The 16,376-nt window shown below is 45.7% G+C and overlaps 1 protein-coding gene across 1 annotated transcript in view; it reads right to left on the bottom strand.

The window, feature by feature from the left end:
- Positions 1 to 16,376, bottom strand: part of XYLT1 (xylosyltransferase 1) — a gene marked incomplete at its 5' end in the record, with an annotated part of 369,697 nt that extends 353,321 nt beyond the window's left edge. The window contains one exon of the mRNA XM_023728323.1: positions 16,269 to 16,376. Coding sequence (XP_023584091.1) covers positions 16,269 to 16,376 — 108 coding nt within the window. The remainder of the gene's footprint in view (positions 1 to 16,268) is intronic.

Genomic DNA, 16,376 nt, shown 5'->3' with positions numbered 1-16,376 from the left:
AACCCCAAAGAATCCACAAGAAAACTACTGGAACTAATAGAAGGTTTCAGCAAAGTTTCAGGATACAAGATAAACACACAAAAATCAGTTGGATTCCTCTACATCAACAAAGAGAACTTCGAAGAGGAAATCACCAAATCAATACCATTTACAATAGCCCCCAAGAAGATAAAACACTTAGGAAGAAATCTAACCAGAGATGTAAAACTTCTATACAATGAAAACTACAAGACACTACTGCAAGAAACCAAAGGAGACCTACATAAGTGGGAAAACATACCTTGCTCATGGATAGGAAGACTCAACATTGTGAAAATGTCAATTCTACCCAAAGCGATCTATAGATACAATGCAATCCAGATCCAAATTCCAGTGGCATTTTTTAAGGAGATGGAGAAACAAATCACCAACTTCATAGGGAAAGGGAAGAGGTCCCGGATAAGTAAAACATTACTGAAGACGAACAAAGTGGGAGGCCTCACACTATCTGATTTTAGAACCTAGTATACCGCCACGGTAGTCAGAATAGCCTGGTACTGGTACAACAACAGATACAGAGACCAATGGAACAGAACTGAGAATCCAGACGTAAATTCATCTACCTATAAGCCGCTGACATTTGACAAAGGCCCAAAGTCCGTTAACTGGGGAAAAGACAGTCTCTTTAACAAATGGTGCTGGCATAACTAGATATCCATGTGCAAAAAAATGAAACAAGACCCTTACCTCACTTCATGCACAAAAACTAACTCAAAATGGATCAAAGACCTAAATATAAAATCTAAAATGATAAAGATCATGGAAGAAAAAATAGAGACAACACTAGGAGCCCTAATACATGGCATAAACAGAATACAAAACATTACTAACAATGCAGAAACACCAGAAGAGAAACTATGTAAATGGGAGCTCCTAAAAATCAAACACTTACGCTCATCAAAAGACTTCACCAGAAGAATAAAAAGACAACCTACAGGCTGGGAAAAAAAAATTAGCTACCACAAACCCAATCAGCATCTAATGTCTAAAATCTACAAGATACTGCAAAACCTCCACAACAAAAAGACAACCCAATTAAAAAATGAGTAAAGGATATGAACGGACACTTCACCAAAGAAGACATCCAGGCGGCTAACAGATACATGAGGAAATGTTCACGATCATTAGCCATTAGAGAAATGCAAATCAAAACTACAATGAGACGTTATCTTACCCCAACAAGGCTAGCATTAATCCAAAAAACACAAAATAATAAATGTTGGAGAGGCTGTGAAGAACACTTACTTACTGCTGGTGGCAATGTAAAATGGACAACCACTTTGGGAATTGATCTGGCGCTTCCTCAAAAACCTAGAAATAGAAGTACCATAGGATCCAGCAATACTACTCCTTGGAATATATCCTAGAGAAATAAGAGTCATCACACGAATAGACATATGCACACCCATGTTCACTGCGGCACTGTTCACAATAGCAAAAACATGGAAACAACCTAGGTGCCCATCAACGGACAAATGCATAAACAAATTAGGGTATATTCACACAATGGAATACTACGCAACGATAAAGAACAATGATGAATCTGCGTAACATCTCATAACATGGATGAATCTGGAAGGCAATATGCTGAGTGAAATTAGTCAGTCCCAAAAGGACAAATATTGGATGAGACCACTATTACAAGGACTCAAGAAATGGTTTAAACACAGAAGGAAACATTCTTTGATGATTCAAGGGTGGGGAGGGAGGGAGAGGGGTATTGACTAACTAGATAGGAGATAAGAATTATCTTAGGTGAAGGGCAGGACAACACACAGTACAGGGGAAGTCACTGCAACTGGACTAACCCAAAGCTAAGAATTAGTTTCCTGAATACAATCAAACACTTCAAGGGACAGAGTAGCCGGGGCGGAGGTCTGGGAACCATGCTTTCAGGCGACATCTAGGTCAACTGACATAACAAAGTTTATTAAGAAAATGTTCTGCATCCCATTTTGGTGAGTGGCGATCTAGGGTCTTAAAAGCTAGCAATGGCCATCTAAGATGTATCAACTGGTCCCAACCCACCTGGAGCAAAGAATGAAGAACACCAAAGACACAAGGAAAATACTAGCCCAAGAAACAGAAAAGGGCACATAAACCAGAGACTCCATCAGCCTGAGACCAGAAGAACTAGACGGCGCCTGGCTACCACCAGTGACCTCCCTGACAGGGAATACAACAGAGAGTTCCTGACGGAGCCGGAGAAAATTGGGGTGCAGAACTCAAATTCTAGTAAAAAGACCAGACTTAATGGTCTGACTGAGACTGGAGTGACCCGGACCATGGTCCCCGGACTTTCTGTTAGCCCAGAACCAAAACCATTCCCGAGGCCAACTCTTCAGACAAAGATTAGACTGGACTATGAGATATAAAATGATACTCATGAATAGAGTGCTTCTTAGCTCAAGTAGATACATGAGACTAAATGGGTAGCTCCTGTCTGTAGGCAAGATGAGAGGGCAAAAAGGGACAGGAGCTGGTTGAATGGACACGGGAAATCCGGGGTGGAAAGGAGGAGTGTGCTGTCACATTATACAGAGAGCCACTAGGGTCACATAACAACGTGTGGATAAATTTTTGTATGAGAAACTACTTGAACTGTAAACTTTCACTCAAAGCACAATTTAAAAAAAAAAAAAGGAATAATATCCAGGAGCCACCTCATATAGTTGTTGTAATGATTAAATTAGATAATCCATAAAAAGGTGCTTAGCACAGTGCCTGGAATAGAATAAGCATTCGATAAATATTATGATGGGTGTCCCTGGGTGGTGCAAATGGTTAATGCACTAAGCTGTTAACCGAAAGGTTGGAGGTTCTAGTCCACTCAGAGTTACCTTGGAAGAAAGCCCTGGTGATATACTTCTGAAAAAATCAGCCACTGAAAGCCCCATGGAGCACAGTTCTATTCTGACACACAGGGGTCACCATGAGTGGGAATCAACATGACGGCAACTGGTGGTGGTTATTATGATTATTACCTTGAGAGCTGTAAACCTGAATTCCAATAATGGTCTTTCAGGTAACACAAATAAGCAAAGGGGACTGGAGGGTGCCTGGCAAACTGGAGAACAGAAATACTATGCAGAGGGGTAGCCACAGCCCTCCCTCTCTAATTCTTACCTCTTTGGGAATAAAATAAAAGCCAGAATTTCAAATATTTTAATAAAAACTCCAAATTAGGTTTTTATTTTAAATCAGAAATTTTAAAACATTGACTACTGATTAAAATAATAAAAAAAAAAAGAAAGTAAAAAGCAAACTCTGTGCTGGCCATTATTCCATCTGTAGCCCAGGCCCAGAGTCCCTGGGTGGCGCAAATGGTTAAGCACCTGACTACTAACCAAAATATCAGTGGTTCAAATCCACTTAGAGGTGCCTCAGAAGAAAGGTCTGGCAATCTGCTCCCAAAAGGTCACAGCCTTGAAAATCCTATGGAGGGCACTTCTACTGTGAAACACACAGGGTCGCCATGAGTTGGAACTGCCTCCACACCAACTGGTTGGTGTGCCCAGACCAGGCCCACGAGAGCCAGGTTTACATATTCCCTCCAGTATTTCCCAGTGCCCGCTTTTGTGCAAGGTTATATCTGCCTGCTCAGTTCAGTACAGTGTTGGTTCCTCCTCCCCCAATTTCTTTTTTTTTTTTTTTTTTCCCCAAAGGAAAGTCAAAACAGCCATCAGCCTCTCAACCTAATGATGTAATAGTCAGACCCATCCCATTTGCAAGCCACCCAGTTTTTTTTCCTGAAAGCTCTCTGTTAGGTCATCTCCACCCTGTTCTCTGTCATCCCCTCACCTTTGAAACAAGCGGGAGTCAGATGTCACAATGCAAAAACTATCCCTCAATAGGATGACAAGGAAAAGCAGGTAATGAGGGCCTTTTACCCTGGAAATGGAATTATCTGTAACGCTTGATGACAAGCAAATGGGGTTCTCTGTTTGTGTCTTTTGTAACAGCTGCCCCTTCCGAGCTGGGGATAAAATAGAGAGACAATGAATAGGCTTTTATTTCAAAGAGAACATCTGCAAAGCATGGTCCTACATTAAAAAATAAACAGAAAACAGCCACTAGCCTGGAAAACAACAACTACCAAAAAAAAAAAAAAAAAAAGATTTCCCATTACATCTCTAATTAATAAAGCTCCATTTCACAAGGAAACGAGAAAGAAAAAGAACAACTTTCCCTGGTCCCCAAAGAAATGATGTTTAATGAAGGAACCCCTATATTATCTGATCCATCTAATCTGGTTTCAATAGTATCCTTAAATAATGCATACATTAGCTCTCCATTATCAAAAACATTTATTTTAGTAACGTGAGTCTGGTTGAGTGCAAAGACTTTGCGAAATTAGCAAGCTGTCCTTGGGCCCTGCTTTTATTGTTTCTCCCCTTGCTCGTTATAAAATAATTAGCAGTCTCCTCTGCCCTCTTGAATTGCTGGGAAAGCTGTACTGCGGTTCTGTTATCCTGGTCCTGAATAGGAGAGTCTTGGTTCAGGGTTAAGTTAATGGAGTCATTATGGACCAATTTGGGGACACATTCATCATGGCTAACTTCATGTCCAAGACATGGGGGGACTAGAGTGCAAACACTCGACATGAGCAGAACAGGCAGTGTGAATCCAGACATGCAGGGCCCAGACCCAAGTCACAGAAGACTGGCTTGGGGAGTCCTTGGGGGCACTTTCCATAGCTACAGGAACAATGCAACAACAGAAAGGGCCTACAATGGGGACTCTGACTTACATGGACACACAGCACAGTACTGCAGGTATCTGATGCCAGTTCCCCCTAATGTCTAATGTAAATCCTTTCCATTTTAACTTCAGAACAAACAGCACAGCTATTTACCAGGGAGGCAGAGGATCTTCAAACTGGTTATGCCAGCATTTACCAAAACGTGGTCATTCCAGCACCTTCCTGGTGGTCATATTTGTCACCCAAGTCAGTGTCAGGATTAGGATTAGTGTTTGGTATATTAGTTATGTGTTTTCATCACGTTAACTAACTTCTATTTACTTAAATGCCACTCTACTTGCATGTCATGCAAACGGTTAACACGCTGGGCTGAAAACCGGAAGGTTGGAGGTTCCAGTCCACCCAGGGATACCTCTGAAGAAAGGCCTGTCGATCTATTTCCGAAAGATCACAGCCTTGAAAATTCTATGGAGCAAAGTTCTACTCTGACACACGGGGTCGCCATGAGTTAGAATCAACTCGACAGCCACTGGTTTAAGCAATAAGAGCCTCGAAGTTGTCATTTTGATTGGCTGGTTATATTTATATATTTTCCCTGAACACATTTAAAGAAACAAACAGCTATTATAATTAAAAAAAAAAAGTTCATTCAAGGAGCAGGGTGGGGTGGGGGTCTGGGGTGTTGATGATGCTGTTTCTTGATCTCAGTTGTGGGTTACATAGATGTGGTCAGTTTGTGAAAACTCATCAAGCTGTACATTTAGGATAATGTACTCTTCTATGTATAGTGGAGTCCCTGGGTGGTACAAATGATTAACACGCTCAGCTACTAACTCTAAGGTTGGAGGTTCAAGTCTACCCAGAGATGCCTCAGAAGAAAGGCCTGGCAATTTACTTCTGAAAAATCAGCCACTGAAAACCCCACGGAGCACAGTTCTACTCTGACACACATGGGGTCATCAGGAGTCAGAGTTAACTCAATGGAAGAATGTACTGAACACTTTGATGTAAAAAAAAAAAAAAAAAAAAAAGGCAAAGGAAAATATGCAAAATTCAAGATGTTGTACAGATGTGCATGGAAACTCTTTAAAAGTCCGTCACACTGAAGGTTGCTCACCTATGTACCACCTTCAACCACTGTATCATGAGTGCTGTGCACACCATGCTAGGGAAATGTCTGCCTTGAACATTATGCCCGTTCAAGAACTATTTGCATGGGATCAAACTGACAACAGCCACACGAAAGGTCAGACAGGAACCTTAGGGGGCAGTGAGTTTATGTTAATGGGGAAGGAACAACTCAGAAAAGGAGGGTGAGAATGGTTGCACAACGTAAAGAATGTAATCACCGTCACTGAATTGTACATGGAGGAACTGTTCACTTGGTGTGTATTTTTGCTGTGCATACTCTCTCAGCAACAACAACAAAATAAATAAAATTTAAAAAAAAGAAAGAAATTCTGGGGTTGGAACTACCCTAGCAAAAGGCCTACAGAAACCACCCCATCCAAAATAAATCCTCATCCGTAGCCTTTTAGTTTCTCTCCGTCCCACTATTACTTCCTTCGCTGCCCTTGTAGCAATGATTTTTTTTTTTTAATTTTATGGTTTGCTTTTGTTTAGTGATCATCTTGTCCCAGACCATAAACTCCATGAGAACAGGGACGTATCTCTCTTATTGGCCCCTCTTTCCCCAAACCAAAAAAACCAAACCCGTTGCCGTCAAGTTGATTCCGACTCATAGCAACCCTACAGGACAGAGCAGAACTGCCCCATACAGTTTCCAAGGAGTGGCTGGTGGATTTGAACTGCTGACCTTTTGGTTAGCAGCAGTAGCACTTAACCACTACACCACCAGAGTTTCCCCTCTTTCCCCAGTACTTGGCAAAGTGTACGACACACACAGGCCCTAGAGCAACCAGTGTGTGTTGAACCAATAGGCAGACAGATGAGTGCATGGGAAATCTCTATGGGATTTTACTCCTTGCTCCCCAAGGATGACGGAGGTGACGTGAGGAGGGGTGCAGTGACTAGCTGGAACACTCCCACATTCATCTGCTCTAAGACAGGAAGCTTGTCTTACGTTCATTTGGGACTTTCTGATCTTCAAAGCGCTGTGTCATCTCTTTATCGCGTCTGATCTTCACAACCCAGCGAAGGAGGGGGGCTTAGTATTACTGGCATCACCTGACAGAAGCACCAACAACTCAAAGAGACGTCTGTCCATGACAGCATCAGGCCCTGAGCCCAGGTGCTCCGGAATTTTCCACGCTTCCCCCTGCCTGCCATCTCTGACAGCTCCCAACTTAGGTTATTGAGGTGCAAGGTCGTGGAGAGAGAAGAAAAGAGAAGGTAGATGATTCAAAATTCAGACAGCCACCTCATGCAAGGGGAAACTAGTTTGTCAAATTGTAGAAGGCATGATTCTATTTCTGCCGAGGACCAGTGCCTTTGCACGGGCCTAATGTTTATAAGAATTTGCATGTTTTGGGGTACAAACCAACAGCTAAGGAGGGAAGGAAACCTCCATCAGGCCCAGGGGAAGCCAAAAGCAGTAAAGGTAAATAAGTGCTGTGAATAAGCCACATGGGGTAATTGAAAGGTGACCACAGAAATTTATTTTTAGCTCTTCACAGTGAGCATGGAGATCTTCTACACAGGGCTGCAAATCCAACAGCCTCAAGGGGCAGGTATCGCCAGGTATCACAGGTGGAGGGAACGATCCTGGGGAGCTCCTGGGAACCCTCATGACCCGTTTGGGAGTGGGTGCAGCCGCTCCTCAGCTCAGCTAGAAATGAGGGCACAATGCTTGCTCCCAGATCTTGTGAATTTTAACAGGAATCGCAAAAATCCACATTGTCTTGTAACACAGGCTAATCTTTAAATTTTGATGCCTTTTTATTTTAACACACTGCTTGGGTCACCTAAAACCCACCCGTGGACCGTGGACTTGAGAGCCTCTCGTGGAAACGTCTCCCATGATGTGGCTGCGTCAGGGAGGAAGAGAGGGGCACCGACCACAGGCCAGAGCTCAGCCTCCTCACTGGGCCCTTCAACACAGGTGCCTTCATGCCCGTGTGTCAGAGGGCAAACTGAGGCTCTGTGGGGTGACGTAAGGTGCCCAGGTCTCACAGATATAAGCAGCAGAGCCAGGCTATGAACCCAGGTGGCCTGATGTTAGAGCAACCTAAACAGGACACACGTGCCTCCCGGCCCCACAGCATCCGACCACCTGCTCCCCTGGCAAACCTCAGGCAGTCAATGCTCTGGGCTCCTCCTTCAGCTCTAAGATGAAGAGCTTGGACCACATGAATGCAGAGGTCCAGCTCTGATGTACAACAGTCATGGGGCAGCAAGAGAAGTGAGGACACCCCCGCATGTCCAGAGGACACCCTCCTCTGTGTCCAAGAGGCCACCATGGGGACAGGGCAATAGCAGTGAGCGGGTTAGGGTGTGAGAGGAACATCTCTGTTGATATGTCATTTATCAGCAGAAGCCCTAACACTCAGCCTCTAGACTGGCTCCTCCAAGGGGGCAGGAGCACAGTGTCCTGTTCACCAGGGTATCCCAGTGCTGGGCACAGCACCTGGCATGCTCTAACTACTGGATTGGTGGCTGGTTGGAAGGATGGAAAGATGGAAGGAAAGAAGGACAGATGAATGGAAGGAAGGAAGGAAGGGTGGAACAATGGATGGATGAATAGATGCCTACGTGCACCTTTCATGCATAGATGGATGGTTGGTGAGAAGGACAGATGGAAGGATGGACGGATACATGGTTGGAAGGATGGATGGAAGGATGAATGAACAGATGCATACATGCACGTAAACATGGATGGACAGATGGACGGACGGGCAGATGGATGGATGGAAGGATGGATGCATGGATGGAAGGATGGATGCATGGATGCCTACATGCACACAGGAAAACATGGATGGATGCAAGGATGGATGGATGGATGGACAGATGGATGAGAGAAAGAGGAAGAGTGGGAAGTAAGGAATACAGGAGGGGCGAGAGACAAGGGACTCCCTGACTCCAAACTGGGTAGAGACCAAGAACTTAGCCTTTAGAGCCACCCTCCAGGTTCAATTCCCAGCTTGGCCCCTTCTCAGCTGTTTGACTTTCATCCAACTTATTGTCATAGTTTTTATTTTTTTAATCCGTAAAACAGAAATGAAAGAATAGCCCTTAACTTACAGGATGTTCTAAGGACTCATAAGATCATGTCTTTACAGTACTCGTCACTTGTCACAGTGTATGGTACAAAGTAAACATTTAATAAATAGAAATCATCATCACCACCATCATTATCATCATTATAGTTACAATGTCTGTACTTTTAGAGTAGGGGGCCTTTGCATCAATCTCTCTGCCCCATAAACTCAAGTCCTCTGGGCTTAAGCAATGTACCTCCTGGCCGAAGATTACAGCAAAGGATTCCCTGGGGGGAGAAATTTGTCCCGATTACCTCATTAGCATCCACTAACACATTGGCCGGGATTAGATGTCCAGATAAGCCACTAGTCACCTGGCTGGGACAAGCCAGGTCTGAGACAGAACAGATCCATTTTGTTGCCCTCAGAGGGCTCTGAAGGGACAGATCCTCTGCTGAAAAAAGACCCATGAATGCTGTTGGGTCCCAGCCCGCCCCTATGTGGCCTGGTGTCTAGGCTCCCAGTCCCAGATGCTAATAGGGACTCCCTCCGTCCCTGCTCCTTGCAGTGCTGGAGGGGTTAGCATGACTCCCCTGCCACCTTCTCTGCAGCGTCTCTGGCTTCCGATGGAGGAGGGCAGCAGCCTTAACTACAAGGATCCGGGCACAATGTGATGAGTACCTGTGGGCCAACGGGTAGTTTCTGTTGCCGAAGAAAGGAAGTACCCACGAGACAATCTGGACTGCACGTTGGGGAAGATACCTCCTACAACGGCCCCTCCTACAATGGCCCCCCTTACCCCGGCTCTTGCAGAAATACCAGGGCTCCTCCGGAGAGAACCACAGAGCAGTTTAACTGAACGAGGGAACAGCAGCAAACTTGATGAGGACAAATGAAGGCCCTTCGCACAGGGCCCAGGAAGCTTGCACAGCACCCTCTTCCCCTCCTGCCCTGGCAGGAGACAGCTGAATTCAGAACTCCTTCTCCTGCCAGCTCCACTCACATTCAATTACTCCTACTTATGCTCACTCCATATTTCACCACAGTGCGGTACTTTCTTTTCCCAGGACCATAAAATCCTGTCCTTGGTGCTGGGCATTTTCATTAAACTACCTGTATGTCTCCTTAGGCGAGTTCTGTGATTCCAGAGTTGGGACCTTCACAAGACGCATATCGGAGGGAGGTTGTAGAGTAGGAGGAGTGGTGCAAATGGTTAAGCGCTCGATACTAAACAAAACAGGGTAGTTCTACTCTGAAACACATGGGGTCGCCATGGGTCGGAACAGACTCAATGGCAACTGGAGGTGGTGGCAGAGAAGAACAGTTAAGAGCACAGACTGTGTGGGTTCAAATCCCAGCTCTGCCATTTGTAACTGGACCTTGGGAAAGCTGCTTAAGCTCCCTATGCCTCAGTTTTCCTCACTGTAACACGAGAGTTAATTTAATTAACATTTATAAGTTACCTAGAACAGAGTCCAGTTATATTAAACACCATGACTGTTAGCTATTGTAATTATAATAGTACATACCTTGGAGGGTTAAATGAGTTAATACATACAAGGGGTTTTAAATAGTGTCTGGCACATAGTTACTGCCATATAGAAATTAGCAGCAACCTTGACGGTGCAATGATTAAGAGCTTGGCTGCTAACCAAAAGTTCAAATCCAGGAGCCCCCACCTTGGGGCACTTCCACTCTGTCCTATAGGGTCGCTACCAATAAGAATTGACTCGACGGCAATGGATTTTTTGTAGTAGTAGCAGTAAGTACTACCTTTTATTAGTCTCATTATTTATGGGTCTGAGTCAATAAAAACCGCATACCTGCTTTTTCTCTGGGGTTGACAGATTTCTAGGAATCTGCAATAAGAAATAAGAACAGTGGCACAAAGATTTTTCAAGAATCATACGGCTGCATTTAAGATATTTCAAAGGATCACATGGACATGGAGTTCAGAAATCTGTACTTCATTTGAAATGGGGCAGACCTGGGTTTGAACCTCAGCCCTGCTACTCCCCAGCTTCATGATCATAATTAGCAAGTGGCTTCACCACCCTGAGCCTCAGTTTCCTCATCTGTGAAATGGAGACAGCCACAGTCCTAACACAGAGTTGGGAGGATTGAATTACACAGCGAGGGAATGTCTGCAAAGCCACTATTATTCCTGACACATATAACCTGCACCCATAAGATCTGCAATTTCTAGCTGGGTGTCCTTAGTTTCAATTTTGTAAGAGCTAGGTAACATCCACGTCTTCCCAGAATTTTTTTTCCCCGATAAGCAGATACAATGTATACAAGACACCTAAATGACGCTTGGCATACAGCCAGTGCTTAATGCATATGGGTGCTTCTCCCCCTACCACATTCCATCCGGCTCCAAGACAGGCACACACAGAAGGAGCTGGATTCATCTGGCTGCCCTGGATGGCCCTCAAACCCTACTTTGTGTGGGAAAATGAATAATTGCAAAAAATTGGTTATTTTCAAACAGACCAAGAATTTCTTTTTAGGAACAAAAGCTCACATTTGAGAGTTTATTATATGCTAGGCCCAAAATCGGTTCACACGCATTATTACATTTCATGCTCACACAACCGCATACTGTGGACAAATTTACAGATGCAGAAAGTTAAAGGAACCCGCCCAAGATTATGGAGACGGTCAGGAGCAAAGCTGGATTCGAACCCAGGTATATCCGAGCCAAGGATACTTCAGGGAGTTCTCTTTTGTTTGTGCCAGGGTCTGGCATACATTTCTCGTGACTTTTTCTCCTGTTCTCACACCCCCCTCCTTTGAACTTGGGTTTTGTTTATTTTCCCCAAACAATTTTCTCTTTGTTTCTGGAAACAAAGATTTGGGTCGATATAAACGGAGAGACACAAAGGAAGACAGAACAGAAATGACAACTCTTAGGATAACATTAAGCAAAAAACCCAGCCCCGTTCAGTCCTCTCACCCCATGCAGTCCAATAGCTGTGCATTTTAGTCTTCTTTCTGCATGTTGATTTACATCCCTACTGACCATAAATAGCTCTGGGTGAGCGTGTGGGCCCTTACTACAGAGATGCCCTTAAGGACATTTTTGTTTTCTGGGAAATACACACATACACACACATCAAGTCTGCTCTAGCTCAAGACACCAAATTTCCTTTACAATTAACACCACAGATCAAAGCTTGGACAATCCTCACTACATGTGAACTTTCACTTCAGCTCCCTATCTGCATAATAGCAGCATTTTGCCACTCAGCCTTCTGGAAGATACAAAGGAGAACTGATACACTCACGTGAACGTGCAAAGTATGAGAAGACTGGAAGGAAGGTAATTATCTACCTGTCTATATCTATGTATCTACTGTCTAACTATATCTACCTATAATTATTATTGTTATACATATATGTCTATATAGATATATACCTCTATATGTGTATAAAAAACAAAACCAAACCCATGGTCATCAAGTCGATTCTGACTCATAGCAACCCTACAAGACAGAGCAGAACTGCCCCATAGGGTTTCCAAGGAGCAGCTGGTGGATTTGAAACTGCCAACCTTTTGGTTAGCAGCCGAGCTCCTAATCACTGCGCCACCAGGGATCCATATATATGTATATATACATATAATTACGCTTATATTTGCATATACTTATATACCTATGTATATAATAGCTTCTACTTTTATTTATGTATTTTATCTAACATTTTCCAGCATATGATTAAGCAGATGGCAATATTTGCATTAAGATAAATATTGTTCGACGATGCATATTTCTTTCTGTATACAAAGTGCAATGTATTGCTCAAACAAAATAAAACTCCACTGAGAGTGTGAAAAAAAAAAAAAAAAAGAACCATCAATAAAATACCCTCTGTTCCCTCTGGTCTCAAAACATTTAGGTAGCTATGTCTCTGAAGCTGTTAGAACCAGAGGCGATCTGGATACAGTGAGCTGATTTTTCAAAGTCACTGCTGATGTCTGAGAAAGTCCTGAGTTATCTGAGTAATGTGAAGCATGAGGAATTTCTGCCAGAAAATCAACATTTTAAAGGGGTCAGACAATACAGAAACTCCAGTCTGCTTTAAGGGAGAGGAGGATGAAGGGCAATAAAAAATTAAGTTTCTTAAATGAAACTTACGGAGGAACAGTTAATCAAAGGGCACGACCAATAAATGCAAGGACTTCAAGAGCAAGATAAAGGGAAAGAAAATAAACATTCTTTACATTAACTCAGACTGCTCTCGTTCATTCTTTCTCCAGAATCCACTCAGAACCCACAGTGTGATCTTTTTCACTACCACCCCCAAATGTTTTCCCTGCCTTTATAAGAGAGCCTGTCTGTTTTTCAAATTTTGAGACGACAGTAAAACTCACAGCTTACTGCAGACCCAATGGAGGAATCAGTGTTACCTCCATCAAACTCAGCTGCCATCCACCCAACAATCCCCATATTTAAGAGCTTGCAAGTGGCTGAGGAAAGAGGCAAAGGGGACCTTGTGCATCTTTGACAGAAATGCCCATCTTGCGACCACCTTCCCGGACTTGGTCTGCTTGGGAAGCTGGGTGCTTCTTCCTGGCTTCCTAAATGCACCAACAATACAATCAGGTTGGTCGACTAAAAATGCAGCTCCCCAAACATAAAATGGGGGTGCGCAGAAGCTCTGGAAAAGTGGGCTTATATAAGGAGGCACTTTGAAAATGCTCTATAACAATGCTTGCGCAAGGACTGTGTTTCGGTTTCTGAGTTCTGCCTGACACTCTGAGACACACCCACCACCAGTAGGCTGGTGTGGATGCCCTCTGTATGCAAATACCACAAACCCCACCACCACCACCACCACCACCACTGGCAACAGAGCAGGGAGATGAAGCATCACTCTCAAGCATATGCCTCCCCAGCTCTCTACAAGAGCCATCTGGAAAATCACAGGATTTTGGTTTTTTGGTGTTCTTTTTTTACGTCCCACTTCCGAATCTGCTTCCAAAGCTTCACACCAGCAGCTCTGGCAGGGTGTGGGAAAAAAACGACACATTGCAAGGGCCTCTGTGGCTTGCGAAACTATCGGGTCCTTTCCTTGCCTGCAACCCAAGCTCCGGCTCTAACAGACTTTGGGAACAGCCTGCCCCCTTCTGGTCTCCTTGAGCTCCAGGGAAGGGCAGGGGCTGGGTGGGCACAGCTAAGAGAAGAGACTGGCTCCACCCAGCATGTCTGTGTTGTGATTTCGGCATCTATAGGGGTTGATGTGAGGGAGGCCAAGGGGGTGGCATAAAGCAGCAGCTGGAGGGGAAAGAGAGGAGAGGTCAGTAAATAAAATAAAATGTAGATCCAGGAGAGACAACAGCTAACAGCATGGTAGAGAACTACGAAAGGAAGAGGAAAGAAAAAAAAAATTATGTCTCTATCAGAAGGTAAAGAAATTGGAACATTAGATATGTGAGTAGGGGGCTAGTAATTGAACCTGGAGAAGAAGCAGAGTTTCAGAAAACCAAAGCAACTCTGCAGCTGAAACTGGAATTCCAAAATGCATCAGAAAGGAAAATCGCTTGCTCCCCACCCACTTCCAATTGCAAACCTCTCTGGCTGAGCTGCAAGGTGAGAGAAGAAGACGCTGAACTGAACCCACGAAGAGGGCGTGTGGACGGAATGCGCAGGGACTTTGGAGAAATCGGGCAGCCCAGCCACCCTCCTCTCCACTTGTTTCAACAGGTGGGATTTTCACCCAGAGGCATCTTGTGCCACCCATGTGAACCCCAGATGCAAAGAATATAGTAAACCCCACGCCCTCCTCACCTACACTGCATGTTCCCACACTGGACCAGCCAGCAGTACATGCTCCCAAACCCCTTCCCCCACCCCACCTCCCAGTCGAGCTCTGGATCCAAAAAGAACTTTGAATTGCATTTCTGCCTGAACACATCACCAGCAGCTCCAGGAGTTCAGAGGCAGGATCTCAGAGTGCCCTTGGCTGTAAAGAAGGACGCTGGGCATGTTCTGGTTCTCCATGAGGAATCCCACTCCACCCTCCTCTCCACAAAGGAGGGAAACACCTCTCCCTGCTACCTACACAGAGCAGGCAGCAGCGTGAAATGCCATCACATCACGTCTTGGGGCTGCCTCAGCCCACAAGCACAAAGAGGATCTACAGTGACACCGAAGAAGTTTAGCAGATGAGAAAGCCCGAAGGCAGCCTGCAGTGAGGGCTCCCAAAGCGACCAGTGATAGCGATATGCATCTAGTCCACAAAGATTCTGAAACGACCCTCCTTGGTGTCTACTCTCCCCCAAGGACTAGGAGAATCTCTGCAGGCAAGCGGCAGGAGAAAGTCGCAGACTCAGACACCAGACATCACTATGGCTGAAGACAGACCCTCATGGCCATGGGGAGCTGAGACCCTGGCGCAGAGTGGGACTCTGACCTCCCTAGCAAGGCAGCCTGGAGAAGGTGTGGAAGACATTCTCAAAGAATTTGGGCGCTGGGGATGAAGCCATGTCAGTTCCCACTCAGTCACCCAGACAGCTCAAGATGTGCGGAAGGAACAGTTTCAGAGCCTTGATTGTTCACACCCCAGAAGAGCACAGAAAACCCACAAAAGTCCTGGCAGTGTGGTTAGACACACGGCTGGTGATGGGAACCGGCCACACACACACAGAGACAGAGGCAACCAGGTCGGAGAAAGGTCCGTGCTCTGAGATTAGAGAGCAGGACATGGTGCAGTCAGAAAAGGGACGTTAGACAGCAAGGTTAGCCACCCAGAGACAGGAGATAGGAGACAGGGACACGTCAAGGGACAACAGCAGCCCAGAAACCCAAAGTAAGACAGAGCACCCACGAGTGAGTCTGATTCAGGGACATGTTTGGGGACTTGGGACACCGCCTGCCCCCAGAACCCCTTCGAGGCAGAGCAAAGACGACGAGGAGGCAGGGAGACAGAGCTGAGTTGTCTGACCCAACTCGACAAAGGTGCTGCCAGAACTACCCCTGACCATCGGCTGAGGATCCCGGCCGCGATCTACGCACTTAGGCGGGAGCGAGGCACCAGCACCCATATGCACAAAGCAAGTCAGGGCACCCAACAAGAGTAGCAGGAGACAGGAACCCGGCGAGGCTCCGGTAACCCCAAAGCACCTCCTCCGGAGATAACTTCCCCAGGCCCCAAGGGGGCACTCCTCAGACTCCGGATGGGGCAGCCGACGGCCCCGGAGGCTTGGCAGAGACCCCCACCCCGGGCTTCCAGGTGAAACAGGAGACGTGGAGCCAGCAGGAGTAGGGAGTCCTGGTCCGAAGGGCCAGAGTTCAAGAGCTGGGGGGCGTGGGCCCGGGGCCGCCTTCTTCCCTCCCGCTGGGGCGCGAGTTGAAAGGGCATCTTACCAGCGTACCGGCGGCCAGTGCGCCCTGGCTGGCCCGCGGCTGCGCCCGCGGTTCTCCGGGGCCGCCTGCCCGCGCTCGCGCAAGGGGCCCCCGTCCTCCGCCGCCGCC

Source organism: Trichechus manatus, unplaced genomic scaffold (genome assembly GCF_000243295.1).
Source record: "Trichechus manatus latirostris isolate Lorelei unplaced genomic scaffold, TriManLat1.0 scaffold00024, whole genome shotgun sequence".
Taxonomy (NCBI): Eukaryota; Metazoa; Chordata; class Mammalia; order Sirenia; family Trichechidae; genus Trichechus; species Trichechus manatus.
The sequence above is the reverse complement of the archived record's forward strand: the minus strand, read 5'-3'. Positions and strand labels throughout refer to the sequence as shown.